This window comes from Gobio gobio (assembly GCF_949357685.1).
Source record: "Gobio gobio genome assembly, chromosome: 2".
NCBI classification, from domain to species: Eukaryota; Metazoa; Chordata; class Actinopteri; order Cypriniformes; family Gobionidae; genus Gobio; species Gobio gobio.
The window spans coordinates 78,503,503-78,522,400 of record NC_137098.1 but is presented as its reverse complement, the minus strand read 5'-3'; the positions used below and the strand labels follow the sequence as shown (position 1 = coordinate 78,522,400).

General features: G+C 40.4%; 1 protein-coding gene across 1 annotated transcript in view; it reads left to right on the top strand.

Moving 5' to 3' along the window:
- LOC307140533 (mitogen-activated protein kinase kinase kinase 11) overlaps window positions 1-12,727 on the top strand; it is a 15,457-nt gene extending 2,730 nt beyond the window's left edge. Inside the window, exons 4-8 of the mRNA XM_079840102.1 lie at window positions 3,129-3,236; window positions 4,527-4,677; window positions 4,757-4,863; window positions 4,994-5,482; window positions 8,461-12,727. Coding sequence (XP_079696228.1) covers window positions 3,129-3,236; window positions 4,527-4,677; window positions 4,757-4,863; window positions 4,994-5,482; window positions 8,461-9,068 — 1,463 coding nt within the window. The 3' untranslated portion in view covers window positions 9,069-12,727. The remainder of the gene's footprint in view (window positions 1-3,128; window positions 3,237-4,526; window positions 4,678-4,756; window positions 4,864-4,993; window positions 5,483-8,460) is intronic.
- The last annotated feature ends 6,171 nt before the right edge of the window (window positions 12,728-18,898 follow it).

The following is an 18,898-nucleotide window of genomic DNA, read 5'->3' as shown; positions in this document are numbered from 1 at the left end:
TAAAACAAGACTGCACAGGTGAATAGGGGAAAAGATTAAACGAATACATATTACCATACTTCTCCAGTTGATTAATCGCAGTACTTTAAGACAATTGTTCAGTATTACACGTTTTCTGAGATGTTGTTTAAATATGCAAATTAAATAAGTACATATGCACTAATTTGCACACATTGCAGAAGATCAATCTGAACATTGGATGAAGCCAGGTTCAAAACTCTTGTTTGATTGTGTTGACATATTAGAGTTCAGTGTTTTTAGTGAGGGGATTTGGGATTTTTATTTCCATCACTTCATAAATCAGAAAATACTCTCAACAGGTAGAAAAACAAATTTTCTCTCATGTTTTTAGGAATAAAATGTTCTATAAATCAGGTTGAATGATATATGAACAAACCCCTCACTAAAAACCTTCAGAATATAGATATGAATAAAACTGTAAGTTTTGGTGTGTGTAAGTGTTACTGAAGTGGAGGAACAACTCATTTAATGACATGTATTGAGATTGAAATCCAAGACAATTGCTTTATATTACAACTTTTCTGAAATGGTTTAAATATGCTAATTAAGTAAATATGCTCTAATTTTCACACATTCCAGAACATAAATCTGAACATTGGATAAAGCCAGGTTCAAAATGTGTGTTTGATTGTGTTGACATATTAGAGTTAAAGGATTTTACAGTGGAGATTTTGGAAAATACTGTCAACAGGCAGAAAAAACACGTTTTCTCCATGTTTTTAGGAATAAAATGTTCTATAAATCAGGTTGAATGATATATGAACAAACCCCTTACTAAAAACCTTCAGAATATAGATATGAATAAAACTGTAAGTTTTGGTGTGTGTAAGTGTTCCTGAAGTGGAGGAACAACTCATTTAATGACATGTATTGAGATTGAAATCTAAGACAATTGCTTTATATTACAACTTTTCTGAAATATTGTTTAAATATGCTAATTCAATAAGTAAATATGCTCTTATTTGCACACATTGCAGAACTTAAATCTGAACATGGCTTTATCCAGTGTTCAGGTTTGTGTTTGATTGGATATTACAGAGGGGATTTTGGATTTCTCTTTTCTAAATAAGTAAATATGCTCTAATTTTCACACATTTCCAGAAGATCAATCTGAACATTGGATGAAGCCAGGTTCAAAACTCTTGTTTGATTGTGTTGATATATTAGAGTTCAGTGTTTTTAGTGAGGGGATTTAGGATATTTATTTTCATCACTTCATAAATCAGAAAATACTGTCAACAGGTAGAAAAAACAAAATTTCGCCATGTTTTTAGGAATAAAATGTTCTATAAATCATGTTGAATGATATATGAACAAACCCCTCACTAAAAACCTTCAGAATATAGATATGAATAGAACTGTAAGTTTTGGTGTGTGTAAGTGTTCCTGAAGTGGAGTAACAACTCATTTAATGACATGTATTGAGATTGAAATCTAAGACAATTGCTTTATATTACAACTTTTCTGAAATATTGTTTAAATATGCTAATTCAATAAGTAAATATGCTCTTATTTGCACACATTGCAGAACATAAATCTGAACATGGCTTTATCCAGTGTTCAGGTTTGTGTTTGATTGGATATTACAGAGGGGATTTTGGATTTCTCTTTTCTAAATAAGTAAATATGCTCTATTTTTCACACATTTCCAGAAGATCAATCTGAACATTGGATGAAGCCAGGTTCAAAACTCTTGTTTGAATGTGTTGATATATTAGAGTTCAGTGTTTTTAGTGAGGGGATTTGGGATATTTATTTTCATCACTTAATAAATCAGAAAATACTGTCAACAGGTAGAAAAAACATTTTCGCCATGTTTTTATGAATAAAATGTTCTATAAATCATGTTGAATGATATATGAACAAACCCCTCACTAAAAACCTTCAGAATATAGATATGAATAGAACTGTAAGTTTTGGTGTGTGTAAGTGTTCCTGAAGTGGAGGAACAACTCATTTAATGACATGTATTGAGATTGAAATCTAAGACAATTGCTTTATATTACAACTTTTCTGAAATATTGTTTAAATATGTTAATTCAATAAGTAAATATGCTCTTATTTGCACACATTGCAGAACATAAATCTGAACATGGCTTTATCCAGTGTTCAGGTTTGTGTTTGATTGGATATTACAGAGGGGATTTTGGATTTCTCTTTTCTAAATAAGTAAATATGCTCTAATTTTCACACATACCCAGAAGATCAATCTGAACATTGGATGAAGCCAGGTTCAAAACCCTTGTTTGATTGTGTTGATATATTAGAGTTCAGTGTTTTTAGTGAGGGGATTTAGGATATTTATTTTCATCACTTCATAAATCAGAAAATACTGTCAACAGGTAGAAAAAACAAATTTTCGCCATGTTTTTAGGAATAAAATGTTCTATAAATCATGTTGAATGATATATGAACAAACCCCTCACTAAAAACCTTCAGAATATAGATATGAATAAAACTGTAAGTTTTGGTGTGTGTAAGTGTTCCTGAAGTGGAGGAGCAACTCATTTAATGACATGTAGTGAGATTGAAATCTAAGACAATTGCTTTATATTACAACGTTTCTGAAATGGTTTAAATATGCTAATTAAGTAAATATGCTCTAATTTTCACACATTCCAGAACATAAATCTGAACATTGGATAAAGCCAGGTTCAAAATGTGTGTTTGATTGTGTTGACATATTAGAGTTAAAGGATTTTACAGTGGAGATTTTGGAAAATACTGTCAATAGACAGAAAAAACACTTTTTCTCCATGTTTTTAGGAATAAAATGTTCTATAAATCATATGTGAACAAACCCCTCACTAAAAACCTTCAGAATATAGATATGAATAAAACTGTAAGTTTTGGTATGTGTAAGTGTTACTGAAGTGGAGGAACAACTCATTTAATGACATGTATTGAGATTGAAACCTACAGACAGAAAACACTTAAATGTGTATTTTGGATGTTTTCTTTCCACTAGTCTGAAAGTTATGGAAGCAAAACAACATTTATGAGTGCATGCATGTGTTTGCCTGTATTGTCTTTGAGTAGTTGTTTAGTGTTGATGTACATGTTGGCCGTGATCTCATTGGAAATATCGCTTGTTTTCATCTGTGCAGATTTTATCCATAAGATCACGGTCCAGGCGTCTCCGTGCTTGGAAAAGAGACGTAATTCTCCAGATCTGGGCTCGCCGTCCATCGGCCCACGCTTCCGAGCGATACAGTGTGAGTGTGTCCATCATTCTCTCTACTCTTTCCTTCTACTGTTCCCTCTGTATGTAAATTACCTTGGTTTAGTTTAAATAACCTATAAAATGTGTTACAGTGCTTACTTATGGCTGGTTTGGTGACCGTACCAAGATCTTATCATTACTGGTGTTCTTATATATAAACTATTGTTAGCTATATATAGTCTCTGTCGGGTGGAAACCTTGTGTCTCCATACTTCAATAAATCATTATACTAGAATAAATAATTTCATTTGAATATCTTAGTCTAGCATTTGTTGTCAAGTCATCACCAATACTGTCTTAAAATTTTCAACTAAACATCGAAATAAATCTAATTAATAAACTAAATTAACCATATAAACTAAATTACTGATCTAAAGCCCACACTGTCACTGTATGATAATTGAAATGAGCTGATGACATCACCGTTTTCTCCGGAGCGGCTGTACGGCTGAATAAAATGATGCTGCATTATTTTCCTGTTTAACACTGTAAAGCTGCTTTGAAACAATCTACATTGTTAAAAGTGCTATATAAATAAAGTTGACTTGACTTGACTTAAATGGCATGTGCGAAGCACTTCATATTTTGATCTTCTTTTATAAGATTTTGGCCAAGTGACAGAAAAACTGATCGCCCACATATAGCTACAGTAGAATTTATAACCTGTAAGTTGATGAAAACAGATCGATGCCTCAGATGTGGCTGATGGAAAAAAGCGTGCATGTCCAACAACGGCTGGCCAAACACCTTGTAACTCCATTTGAGATTGATTTTATAAAAATTATAATAATATAGTAACACATGCAAGTGTCTGACCAAACATAAAGCCACAATATCAAGTTTGACAACACAGCGGTTGATTGTTTAAAAAAATTTTTTTTTTGGCGATACGAGGTTGATATGAACTGTTTAGGAATACTAGTATATATTATTCTTTTTTAGCCCTATTTTGTTTTAGTGGATCAGAGAGAAAGTTTTGGAATAGATGCCATTAAAGTGTTAACATGCATGTTTATTGTGATTTAAAATCAGCATACGCCACATATTTTACTATGATTATAGTTACTGCGATTATGAAGTATTGTGTTTGCATGATAAAGTTTAATAGCAATATTGCCTAAATCTCATTATAATCTCATGTAATGATCACAGTGAGAGAGATCTAGTTTAGTCCCTAGACTGTGAATAATAGAGTTTTCCATCATTGTGAACATGCATTTGTGTGATTGTGTCACCACATGGCGGCACTGTTGTTTTATTAGCTCTTCTCTGTTTGTCTCAGTGAGTCCCAGTGAGAGTAAGTGGAGTTCGGTTTGGCCGCTGGAGTCTCTTCCTCTCAAGCAGACAAATGGTGAGAGGAGATTCGCTCCTCATTTAAGCCCTAAAAGCCCCAAGAGTCCAAAGATCCTCCGGCTCAGCGCGCAGGAGAACAGGTGAGTGCTGTGTCAGCGCGTTTGTGTGCAGAACGGATGAAGTCAAGTGGTCTGATGTGTGTTTGTTTGTGTGTGGCAGTCTGTCGATGAGAGCCAAACTCCTGGGCATGGACAGTAATGAGAATGACGAGTCTAAAGCCGATTTCGAGGAGTACAGACCCGTCACACCAGAGTCCAGCCACAACGGTAACACACACACACAGATGCGTAATTCTGATGAACAAACACCAGTTCTGGTCCTCTAGTCAAACTCAGACAGGAGGATGTTAAAGTTAGTCATTTGTATATATATTTCTCATATTTCTCTGTCTCTCAGAGGGTTCAGAGAGTGAAGAAGGCGGTTCGTCCCCCTGTGGTTCTCCGAAACCGGACCACCCCGGCCTGGCGAAGAACACACACCGCGCTCTGCTCAGCAGCGCCGCCCTGCTGGCGTCCGTAGCTCTGGGACACTGCCTCGAAGCACAGCACCCGCCCACCCCGCCGCCGCGGGCCTCGTCCCGGACTCACCTGCCCGTGCTCGAACCCGTGCCCGAACCGGAGCCGGAGGTGGTGGGCGATCTGATCACTTTCAGCACGGACTCTCTGCCACGGGGATTCCTGGATTCGCTGAAGCCGCCCGAGGTCAGGCCGCTGCCGCTCACCCCGCCGCCCCCCAACCCGCGGGACAGAGAGCGGTCGGGCCGCAGAACGCAGGACGGTCCCGGGGAATGGACGGCACATGCCAACGGAAACGCGGCCGCTGAGGTGTCGTATCAGAGCGGAGAGCGCAGGAGGAGGAGTTACGGACTGCACTCCTCACAGCTGGGTGAGAACCCAGACACAGTTATTTACTCCGCAATGAACCTCACTGTCACAATATTCCTCATTTAAAGGGATAGTTCACCCAAAGATGAAAATTACCCCTCACGCTAAGTCATCGAGTAAATCATGGGGTAATTTTCATTTTTGGGTGAACTATCCCTTTAAATAATTCATAGAATAAAGGGCAGAGGCCTGGTTGAGTTAGTAGTGTGTTGAAATTGGCGGTTATGGTAAGGTGCTTGACCAATCACAACACACTGCTCCAGCCGACCAATTCAATTCAATTCAATTCAAATTTATTTGTATAGCGCTTTTCACAATACACATTGTTTCAAAGCAGCTTTACAGAAATTGCATTTCATAAATGTACATTGAAAAATGTTAGAAAGAGAATGTGAAAGAAAAATGTTAGAATAAGTTAATCAATCATGTATTAATTTAGGCCATAACAACCCTGGTGTTGAGTCGTCTCTTCACAGGCGTCGAGTCGAGTCGTCTCTTCACAAGTGTTGGGGCATCTGAAGCCTCCATGAGAGGCTGGATACAAACTGGAGCTGACGAACTAGTTACCTCGGGACTAGTGTCCCGCGATAACAACAGAAAAGCAGATGGGAAATAATTAGCATAGCTGCTGTTCAGAATATTAATGCATTTGATCCGATTTAACTGTAGTATAAAAGGTAATTATAATGTGAATGCTTGGCTAAAGAGATGCGTCTTTAATCTAGTTTTAAACTGGGACAGCGAGTCTGAACCTCTAACAATATCAGGAAGACTATTCCAGAGTTTAGGAGCTAAATGTGAAAATGCCCTCCCTCCTTTAGTGGACTTAGATATCCTAGGAATGACCAGAAGCCTCGAATTTAGTGATCTTAAAGAGCGCGATGGATTGTAGGGCGATAGAAGATCCGTTAAATACACTGGAGCTAAACCATTTAGGGCTTTATAGGTCAGTAGCAATACTTTGTAATTGATACGGAACTTAATAGGTAACCAGTGTAGAGATGATAGAATTGGTGTTATATGATCATATTTTCTTGACCTAGTAAGAACTCTAGCAGCTGCGTTTTGGACTAACTGTAGTTTGTTTATTGATGATGCAGGACAACCAGCTAATAAAGCATTACAGTAATCTAGTCTAGAGGTCATGAATGCATGAACTAACTTTTCTGCATCAGAAATAGATAGCATGTTACGTAGCTTAGCAATGTTTCTAAGGTGGAAAAATGCCGTTCTTGTAACATATGAAATATGATTTTCGAAAGACATCAATCAGAGCACATTGTTCTTTTGAGAAGGAGGGGCTTCACAGAGACAGGAAGTAAACAGAGCGTTACTGACAGACTGGGAAAAGAGGAGCCGCAACAATGAAGAATATGAGGAGATAATGAACATTCAAGCAGGAAAACCTGCTCTAGTAGAGCCAGAAATCAAAGTGGCATTTTTAAATAATATTTTAATATTGAAATATGACCTACTGTTCAGAACCAATCATTATTTAACATAAAAGAGCCCAAACAGATATTAGTGCAAAGATGAAACATTTAAATACAATATAACTAGGGATGCACCGAATCCAGATATTTGGGGTTCGGCCAAATACCGAATCCACTGGTTAAGATTCTGCCGAATCCGAAACCGAATACCGAATCCTTCTCCCATCCTCAGTCCATTATCACAGTAAACACATTAATGAAGTAAACAACATCCACAGCAGTGCAAGGATGCTATTGACCATTTAAACGTTAACCGAATGTAAGAACTTTGACCGATTAATACTACCAGTTAAACGGTTTAAATGTTTTAATGCTTTTTTGTTTGTTTGTTTTTTGATGCATGGTTAAGAAAAATATGCTGTATTGCATTATTTGTTCACTCACGGAGCACATCGACATGTGCAACCACAAACCAGATACATCTCGCAAAATGAAGCAATGGAAAAGCTTACTGTGTGGGACCATTTCGACAGAAAAATACAGCAGCAGTACAAGCTCCTGACTGGTGGAAAGCAAATGAATGGCACTTCCCAAGGCTGGCCGCTCTAGCGAGGCGTTATCTCTGTATTCCCGGGACATCAGTGCCATCTGAAGCCTTGTTTAAGGCTTTTAATAGTGTGGTTTTGGTCAAGTTTACTAAAGTAAACATTGTCGCGTATGTTCTTCTCGCCGCTGTTTCCTGATGGTTTATAGAAAAATTACCCCGAGTTGTCCTCTGTCGCTTTAAAGAACAGCATAACGGAGAGCAGGAGGAGGTGCGCGCTGTCATTGGAGGCTCGAGCTGCGGAGACAGAAGGATTGAGAGAGTGTTTTCTGCCGCAGGTTTAACTGGTTTAACTGTCAACAGGCTGCGCTCCAGACTAACCCACATCACTTAGACATGTTACTTAAAAAACAAACAAACGATTCCGGTTCTTCAAAGCTTATGGATTCAGTGTATTTTCGTTTTGTCATCTTAATTTGGTAATTATTTAAGTGAAAAATATTTAGTGTAGGCCTATGTATTTTATTATTTTTATTTTATTTGATCTATATGCGGCTGTTTGCGCGGTAAAATAAAATACATTTTGGCTGCTGTCTGTAGATTCCTTCATGCTCAACTCGTATTCTCTCGGATGTTTCATACACAAATGTTTTAACAGCGGCTGTTGTTTAGGGTCCTTGTCATCACAAGACAATGTAGCTCGACTTGAATTGCCTTCTTTTGACTTAAAGTAGCTACTGCTACGTTTTCTGTTCATGAGTTCCATTTTCACTTTCAACGGGGGCATCATTACGTTCGACCAGTGGAGCGCGCGTAGTGCAAGCCTAGGGTTCGGTTCAGTGGAAAAAAATTCTGAAGTTCGGCAGAAACCGAACCCTGTCAAAAAGCCCAATATTCGGCCAAATCCTGGATTCGGTGCACCCCTAAATATAACCAATGATTTTTCACATGAACATTTGTGCTGGTGAACTGTAACTGATTCTCTTCTCTGTTCTCCGTTAGTGTTGGATCTTCCGTTGTGTCAAGACACGTTTGAGGCCGAGGACAAGTCTCCGATGCCGTTTGCCCTGTATCCAGACCCCCGTTTGTGGAGCCCCAAAACCCGTCGTCTGGAGGTCAACATCATCCCTCGGCCACGTCCGTCCCCGAACCGACCCCGCATCGACCCGTGGAGTTTCATTTCGGCCGGTGTGGTGGACAGAGCGTCCGGCAAGAACCCCATGTGTGCCAGCAGTCCCACGAGCCCTCGGCTGGGCTTCCACCCCTCGCCCACCAACCCCTTCACGAACTGTGACCCCTTCCCATCGCCCGACTGTGACCCCTTCAATCTGAAGGTCGACCCTCCCATGAACTCAGACCACGGATCGACCTTTGACCCCTTTTCCACCCCCTTCCCGACCTCGCGCTCGGCGCCCTGCTCGACCAACGCCAGCCCGAATCTGTCCCTCAGGGTCGCGCCGCTGAACCCGGCGGACTCTCCGCTCATAGATCTGGGCTGGGCAGCCCTCAGCCGGCCGGTCGACGGAGCCAAAGAGAGGGTCCATCCACGCAGGGGCCTCGGCCTCAGTCCCTTCAGGGCGCCACCGCAGCTCAGAGATGACCGCTTCTGAACACGGCCCCATAAACAGGGCTGCACGATATATATAAAACTGACATCGCAATATGGTGATACGCCATCAATAAATAAATATATGCGCTACTGAGTCCAGCAATTCTCGTTCAGCAGTGAAAGGATGGTTTGCACTTAAATTTGAGCACATTTCCTATTTCCCCAAAATAAAGCCGGTGAACATTCCTGTATTTCTGAATATTACGATATACATCACAGAGAAAGTAAACATCGCAATGTCAGTTTTTTCCAGTATCGTGCCGCCCGAGTCCATGCCAATTCTGGGAAATGAAACCACAGGAGATTCCCTCTTGACCTGGGAAAGGAAGACTATTGAGTGTTGGTCATTCCTGAAGACCTCAAAACCTCCATGCTCTCCTCTCAGATTGGTTGATCTTCCTCTCTTTCAGCACTGTGTCAGGGTCTCAACGGCCTCTAGTCGTGCTTACACAGAGCTGTCGCTCCGCTTTAAGGCCCTGATATACTCATGGCGAACTTCTTTTAGGGGTAAAAAGACGTTTGAAATACTTGAGCAATTCTGACCTCGACGAACTGAAGAGAAAACTGAACCAAAGTGGGTGGAGGCTCAGAGCCACTCCCACCTATTACATCATCACCATGGACCAATGACAATTCAAAGGTGTTTTTTTTTTTTTTTAGAAATTCACTTTGGCAAGCTTTCGAAACGAACTTCGCCTAATTTAGTTTGAAATGACGCCACGCCAGTTGATTTTCTGATTTCACGTGAAGTATATCGGGGCCTTTACGTTCTAATATTCAGTCTTAAAATGATTTCTCCTCGTTTCAGCCCAGATTTACTCTATTACACAGATAAAAGTTGCAGTATTGTGCAGTCGTTATACACCTTATTCCTACGCCCCATGAAGCTTTGCGTGAATTATGGGTGTAACTTCCGTTAAGCTGTAAATAGTCAGTGGAAGGCTCGCTCTTTAACCTCCTAAACTCCAAGGACCCTGATCAGGGTCCGGAATGACAGCTCAGACAACATATACTTAAATGCACTTTTAGTAGTTTTTTATGAAACTTCAAAGTGTTTCCTGTAAAATAACTCCAGTATTGTGTGTTTAGAGACACTGTATGTGTGTATGGGAAGCTTTTCAATTTGGGTCGGCCAAATCCAGGCGAAAAAAAGGACATTTAAAAGTGTAAAAGCATCAACAAGGCACTTCCAACAGACCAACCCCAAAAGTGTGATTCTTTCCTCAGCAGTAACGGACGGGTTAAATATCACTGGAGTATTATATATATATCTGTATTATGTAACATACGTTGCCTTAATCAAAAATGTCATTCACTTCAGCATTGCGTGATAGTATTTCAAAGTGTTTTCCGTCATTTTGACAGATAATAATAAATTGTGTTAATTTAGGGATTAGAAGTGAAAAGGGAAGACAATTATATTTGAAATCGTCCGTGTGAAAACTAACCTGGAAAGAGACGTGAGGATTTGAGGATAAAAAACAGAGATTCTTCCATTCCGGTGAATTAATGAGATATTGTAAATGAAATCGTGAGGGCAGACCACAAATGTGCAGTATATGTTGTCCTTTTTCATACTTTTACAGCGGAATACAGAAAATAATCATGAGAGATTCTTGCGTTAAAATCATCACGTTATTCTCATGATGTCTGAAGATAAAACATCAAGAAAAATTGACGGATTTGTTGCGCAACCTTATGATGTGAAATGACTCGTTTTGGTCTTCTTGAATGGAAGTTCCCCAAACCGGAAGTGCCACCCATAATTCAAAACACAGGGGGCTCGTCAGGAATAAGGTGGATATGGGGGAGAATCCATTACACGTTCATCGTACATGTGCCAAAGAATGCTAGATTTGCGTGTGATTGTCAAACACGCGTGTAGAAAAGAGAGATGTGCGTCACACTTGGACGAGCGCTCTGCTGACCTCACTGGTGGTGTTTGGGCAGGAGAACTGGACTTCAGCGTTTAAAGCATCTGTGTGCTGTTGCCCCCCCTGCCAAATTATCCCCCCCTTGTTGAACTCACTACCCGATTGCCTAATCATAAACCCCACCCCTAATCCTAAAGCTAGACAGTGGAAAACATCAGGTGTAACTGAAGTCAAACGGAGAGAGAATCCAAACATATGCATATCATCTGTGTTTCTGTCCTGTTTTCCAGTATTTTGATTTATGAATATTTTGATATTTGTACTTGGAAACAAGACAGAAAAACTGAGGAAGAGAGCCGTTTTAATATCAGAAGAAGCATAAAGCCCATCCAGCACACTATACACGGATCAGGCATAACATTATGACCTAATATTGTGTTGGTCCCCCTTTTGCTGACCCGTCGAGGCATGGACTCCACTAGACCCCAAGGTTTCCCAGCAGAACATTGTAGTAGCTCGTCTGTTTGATCGGACCACACGGGCCAGCCTTCGCTCCCCACCAGGGTTTTCCCGCGGAATTGGGCTACTTCAACACTGTTGCCACGGGCTGTTTTTCAAGTCCGCGGGTTGAAGCGACCCCAATTATGTGATATTTAGCCCCGGTAATGCAAATTTTAGTAGGCAACCATGCCAAAAAAACACATATTTTACCCCCCAAATGTGATTTTTACCGGGGAAGCCCCCCTGAAACGCGATTGGGCTTGTTTTGGGCTAGTTTTGAGTAGTAATTGGGTGGGTTTTGTTGTGAAAACTTGGCAACCCTGCTCCCCACGTGCATCAATGAGCCTTGGCCGCCCATGACCCTGTGGCCGGTTCTCCACTGGTCCTTCATGACCCTGTGGCCGGTTCTCCACTGGTCCTTCACTTTTGATAGAGCCTGACCACTGCAGACCGGGAACACCCCACAAGAGCTGCAGTTTTGGAGATGCTCTGACCCAGTCGTCTAGCCGTCACAATCTGGCCCTTGTCAAACTCGCTCAAATCCTTACGCTTGCCCATTTTTCCTGCTTCTAACACATCAACTCTGAGGACAACATGTTCACTTGCTGCCTAATATATCCCACCCACTAACAGAGATCATCAGTGTTATTCACCTGTCAGTGGTGGTCATAATGTTCTGCCTGATCGGTGTATACAGTCAGGAGAGGCTTCTTCTTCCGTGTCACTGGTCTGCTGGCTGTGGCCTCTCTGCCGCCCCCTGCTGGAGGCTGGTGTGCTGTGCTCAGATGTTCTTCTGTGGTGTTTTCCCACACTGCATTCCTCCGGGAGGCGGGAGCGCTGAGCTGAACAATGGCCTGCTCTTTGGGCTGCTCTCCGTCATCATGCGCTCCGCAGAGTCTGTCCTCGTCTTCACTCTTCCGTGTTAAACTGCACTTTTGATCGTCAAGTGTTTTCACTGTTTTGAAACATTTCATTTTTATGACAGATCACTCATAAGGGTTTGAGATCCCAGGCCTGGTTTAATTTCACTGGAGCGTAAATGCCATGTTTGATGGTGGTGTGATTAAACTGGTGTATCAGTGACCGCGGACAGCGCTTTACTACCTGAGGAAGTGTCAGTCAAACGTCACATTCAAATCTGAAAGCAATCCGATGGAAGCTTGTTTCCACAACGCGCTCAAAACATTACACACATATTTCCCCTCAGAATCACAAACTTATACATTTACAATTGTGACTTTTTTTTCTCTGAATTCTGAGTTTAAATCTCGCAATTGTTCTTTTCCCCTCCAAAAAATAAAAATGTATAATTTTATCTTTCTTTATCTCACTATTCTGACCTAATTTTTACTTTTTAGGACCTTTTTTTGTTGTTTCCATCGTGAAATGTTAAAATTGAAAAAAATTGAATTGCAACTTTTTATCAGACTTTCATTAATTCAGGGTGTTTTCTCACAGTTGCGAGTTTATCTCATCATTTTTACTTTTTTTCTCTGAATTTTGAGTTTACATCTCACAATTTTTTTTTCTGTTTCCTCTATGGAATAAAATAAAAATAGAAATACAATTACGAATAAATTTTTATCTAGAAAATTCTATATTTTTCTCACAGTTCCGAGCAAGTTATCAACTCATAATTCTGTCACATCTTGCAATTTGGACTTTTTTACCTTGCAATTTTTTTTTTATTAATTGTTTTCGCCATTGAATATTAAAAAAATTGACTGCGACTTTTTATCGCACAATTCTGACTTTTTTAAAACTCGTAACTTTGAGTTTACATTACAATTTTGACTTTATTCTGAGTTTAAATCTCTCATTTTCCCAGCCAAAAAAAGAACAATTTATAATTTTATCTTTTTTATCTCACTCTTCTGACCTTATTCCTCAGAATTCTGAGTTTTTATCTCGTAAATTTTACTTTTTCTCTCTCAATTCTGAGTTACATCTCACAATTAGGACCTTTTTTGTTGTTTCCACCATGAAATGATGAATAGGTAATGGTTTTATCAGACTGGCGGGGAAAAAGAACAATTGCGAGATGTAAACTCAAAATTCAGAGAAAAAAAGTTAAAATTCAGAGATATTATCTCACTGTGAGAAAGTCTAAGTTTTCTCACAGTTGTTTTTTTATCTCATAATTGTGACTTTTTTCTCTGAATTTTTTAATTGTGTGGGTTTTTTTTTGTTCCCTCTATGGAATAGAACATTTTTTATCTTGAAAATTCTATATTTTTCTCACTTTTTTCCCTTGCAGTTCTGTTTCTTGCCATGGAATAAAAACAGTAATTGTGACTTTTAATCGCACAAATCTGGCTTTTTTTTTTTTAAACTCGTAACTTTGAGTTTACACCTCGCAATTGTTAGTGCGACTTATCTCACAATTCTGACTTTATTCTCTCAATTGGAGTTTATATCTCTGTTTTATTTTGATCTGTTCAAGGAACAAACGCGTCAAAACCAACAATAAAACAGGACTAACTCTTTTCCGAAGGGATTTGTGAGAGAAAGTCGCAGTTAGCCTTCTTATGCATTTCTTTATTCCGTTGAGGAAATTAGCTTCCAGTTGTTTGTTTTATATAAATGACCAAAGAAATTGACAATAAATGGATGGCGGTTTCCCAACTTCACTGTGGAAGGCATTTCAAAGCTCCGACCTAAAGTAGGCCAAACTCTGAGGTTTCCTAACAGAAGATGAGAAGTCCCCAAACACCACCCGTTCAGGCGGAGCAGGTCGTTCTCCGCTCATCGAGCGCCGTACTGTAGCTCAGTCAGGAACGTTTGAAGCTAATATTTATTACTTTAACACACTGGATTCGAGACTTGTTCAAGGGTCAGAGACACAGCCCACCTTGGGATGCTATATTATATTTTAACAAATCGTCTGTTTTTTGTTCTTCACTGGAGTAATGGGTGCTGCAAAGGGACAAATCTGTTTCACAATGTCAAAATGTGTGTTGATTGAAACAGCTTTTCCTCTGTTTTTCTTTCCTCATGTTTTTGAGAACGAACTCGAGCGAAACTGCAGGCGTCTCTCTGTGGTTCCATCACCTCTTCCACTACCTGCTAAAACTTGCCTTTTGAGGGAAAATCTTCTTTTTGATGATGATTCATGTTTTATTTTAAGCTTATTGCGATATATTGAGTGTTTTGTGAAGCCCTTATAACGTACGTGTGTGTGTGTGTGTGTGTGTGCGTGTGTGTGTGTCTCAATGGGCTGGTCCTAATCACTCCATTCGTTCGTGTGCGTCTGAATGTGTATTTTGCTCATTGTAATGGGTTTTAACCTGTGGAACTTTTAATTTGAAATAAAAAAGAGAAAAAGACTGTAAAAGGAGCAAGACCAAATAAAGTTTAACACTCTAAACCTGTGGCGTCCGCTCACGTTTGTCTGCACCAGGAAATTCACACCACACAATCATATTTTTTAATATTTATATGAAACATGCTTGAAGAAATCCAGCATTTTAAATGATTTTTGACACCCATGCCAATCAAACGCATCTCGTTGTGGTTATGACAAATCTGATAATGTTTTATCGTAATATGAAAATAAATAGGTTATATTTAAACTGTACAGTTCAAGTAAATTATTATTATTTGAAGTATAATATTTAACTAAAAATAATTAGCTATGTTTGTATATTGTGGTGTTATTTTGGCACAGTGGTTATCATTGGACTGTGATCCAGGGCTGTTTTATTATCATAGTTTTATTAATATTTAATATTTTCTGTTTTGACAAAGTTTTAGCCATTTTTTTTGTCATTTTATGAGTTTTGGTTATGGTGTGAGTGTGAGTTGGTGACCTGACGCTCCTCTAGGTGTCGCTGTACATCTGTCAGGGTTTCCCTCAGATCAAACACACACGAGTTGATTTCTGTTCTCCACTGGTTACTATGGAAATAACAATAATGGGGCATAATGCAACTGACTGACAATTTGACAAAAACGCAATTTTCTCAGCTTTTTGTTCCAATTAATTAAACTTTTTTTTAAATATGCAGATGGTGAAAGTGAATATTTAATATGAATGTTTCTGAAAGAGTCTCTCCTGCTCACCAAGGCTGTGTTTATCTGATCATAACTTCAGTAATCAGTGAAATATTCCTCCAGTGTAGATCAGCTGTTCTCTATGTGAATATATAGTAAAATGTCATTTATTCCTGTGGTCAAATCATCATTACTCCAGTCTTCAGTGTCACATGATCCTTCACTGATCATTCTTATATGAGGATCTGATGATCAACACACATTTATGATTAGCCAATCTCTAAGACCATACTAATCTCCAGAGAGTTGTCATGACAGAAAAATAAAGAAATATGAAGCAGCACAACAGATGTTTGGTGTTTCACCCGCTGAAGGCCATTTTCCATTCCTAATTATATAATGTACTAAGTCGAAATTATAGCAAGTCGAATTTGACAAAGTTGAAATTATGCCATTCAAATTCAAAATGATGAAAAAAATATTAGAATGATGGCATAACATGTCTGTGTCTGCTTCTGTGTGTGCATCTGTGTCTGCGTCTGTGTCTACATCTACATCTGCGTCTGTGTCTACATCTACATCTGTGTCTGTGTCTGTCTGTGTCTACATCTGTGTCTGCATCTACATCTGTGTCTGTGTCTACATCTGTGTCTACATCTGTGTCTGCATCTACATCTGTGTCTACATCTGCGTCTGTGTCTACATCTGTGTCTGCGTCTACATCTGTGTCTGTGTCTGTGTCTGCGTCTACATCTGTGTCTGTGTCTACATCTGTGTCTGTGTCTACATCTGTGTCTGTGTCTGCGTCTACATCTGTGTCTGTGTCTACATCTGTGTCTGTGTCTGCGTCTACATCTGTGTCTGCGTCTACATCTGTGTCTACATCTTTGTCTGTGTCTGCGTCTACATCTGTGTCTGCGTCTACATCTGTGTCTGTGTCTGTGTCTGTGTCTACATCTGTGTCTGTGTCTGTGTCTGCGTCTGTGTCTGTGTCTACATCTGTGTCTGTGTCTGTGTCTACATCTGTGTCTGTGTCTACATCTACATCTGTGTCTACATCTACATCTGTGTCTGTGTCTGCGTCTACATCTGTGTCTGTGTCTGCGTCTACATCTGTGTCTGTGTCTGCGTCTACATCTGTGTCTACATCTACATCTGTGTCTGCGTCTACATCTGTGTCTGTGTCTGCGTCTACATCTGTGTCTACATCTACATCTGTGTCTGTGTCTGCGTCTACATCTGTGTCTGTGTCTGCGTCTACATCTGTGTCTGTGTCTGTGTCTACATCTGTGTCTGTGTCTACATCTGTGTCTGTGTCTGTGTCTGCGTCTACATCTGTGTCTGTGTCTGTGTCTACATCTGTGTCTGTGTCTGTGTCTACATCTGTGTCTGTGTCTGTGTCTGCGTCTACATCTGTGTCTGTGTCTGTGTCTGTGTCTACATCTGTGTCTGTGTCTGTGTCTGTGTCTACATCTGTGTCTACATCTACATCTGTGTCTGTGTCTACATCTGTGTCTGCGTCTACATCTGTGTCTGTGTCTACATCTGTGTCTGTGTCTACATCTGTGTCTGCGTCTACATCTGTGTCTGCGTCTACATCTGTGTCTGTGTCTACATCTGTGTCTGTGTCTACATCTACATCTGTGTCTGTGTCTGTGTCTACATCTGTGTCTGTGTCTGCGTCTACATCTGTGTCTGTGTCTGCGTCTACATCTGTGTCTACATCTGCGTCTGTGTCTACATCTGTGTCTGTGTCTACATCTGTGTCTGTGTCTGCGTCTACATCTGTGTCTACATCTGTGTCTGTGTCTGCGTCTACATCTGTGTCTACATCTGTGTCTGTGTCTACATCTGTGTCTGTGTCTGCGTCTACATCTGTGTCTGTGTCTACATCTGTGTCTGTGTCTGCGTCTACATCTGTGTCTGTGTCTACCTCTGTGTCTGTGTCTGCGTCTACATCTGTGTCTGTGTCTACATCTGTGTCTGTGTCTGTGTCTACATCTGTGTCTGTGTCTACATCTGTGTCTGTGTCTGCGTCTACATCTGTCAAGTCAACTTGTGTCTGCGTCTACATCTGTGTCTGTGTCTGTGTCTACATCTGTGTCTGTGTCTACATCTGTGTCTGCGTCTACATCTGTCAAGTCAACTTGTGTCGGCGTCTACATCTGTGTCTACATCTGTGTCTGTGTCTACATCTGTGTCTGCATCTGTGTCTGTGTCTACATCTGTGTCTACATCTACATCTGTGTCTGTGTCTGCGTCTACATCTGTGTCTGTGTCTGCGTCTACATCTGTGTCTGTGTCTGCGTCTACATCTGTGTCTGTGTCTACATCTGTGTCTGTGTCTACATCTGCGTCTGTGTCTACATCTACATCTGTGTCTGTGTCTACATCTGTGTCTGTGTCTACATCTGTGTCTGTGTCTGTGTCTACATCTGTGTCTGTGTCTACATCTACATCTGTGTCTGTGTCTGCGTCTACATCTGTGTCTGTGTCTGCGTCTACATCTGTGTCTGTGTCTACATCTGTGTCTGTGTCTGTTACTACATCTGTGTCTGTGTCTGTGTCTGCGTCTACATCTGTGTCTACATCTGTGTCTGTGTCTACATCTGTGTCTGTGTCTACGTCTGTGTCTACATCTGTGTCTATGTCTACATCTGTGTCTGTGTCTGTGTCTACATCTGTGTCTGCGTCTGTGTCTACATCTGTGTCTGTGTCTACATCTACATCTGTGTCTGCGTCTACATCTGTGTCTGTGTCTGCGTCTACATCTGTGTCTGTGTCTGCGTCTACATCTGTGTCTGTGTCTGTGTCTACATCTGTGTCTGTGTCTGTGTCTACATCTGCGTCTGTGTCTACATCTACATCTGTGTCTGTGTCTACATCTGTGTCTGTGTCTACATCTGTGTCTGTGTCTACATCTGTGTCTGTGTCTACATCTACATCTGTGTCTGTGTCTGCGTCTACATCTGTGTCTGTGTCTGCGTCTACATCTGTGTCTGTGTCTACATCTGTGTCTGCGTCTACATCTGTGTCTGCGTCTACATCTGTGTCTGCGTCTACATCTGTGTCTGTGTCTACATCTGTGTCTGTGTCTACATCTGTGTCTGTGTCTACATCTGTGTCTGCGTCTACATCTGTGTCTGCGTCTACATCTGTGTCTGTGTCTACATCTGTGTCTGTGTCTACATCTGTGTCTGCGTCTACATCTGTGTCTGCGTCTACATCTGTGTCTGTGTCTACATCTGTGTCTGTGTCTACATCTACATCTGTGTCTGTGTCTGTGTCTACATCTGTGTCTGTGTCTGCGTCTACATCTGTGTCTGTGTCTGCGTCTACATCTGTGTCTACATCTGCGTCTGTGTCTACATCTGTGTCTGTGTCTACATCTGTGTCTGTGTCTGCGTCTACATCTGTGTCTACATCTGTGTCTGTGTCTGCGTCTACATCTGTGTCTACATCT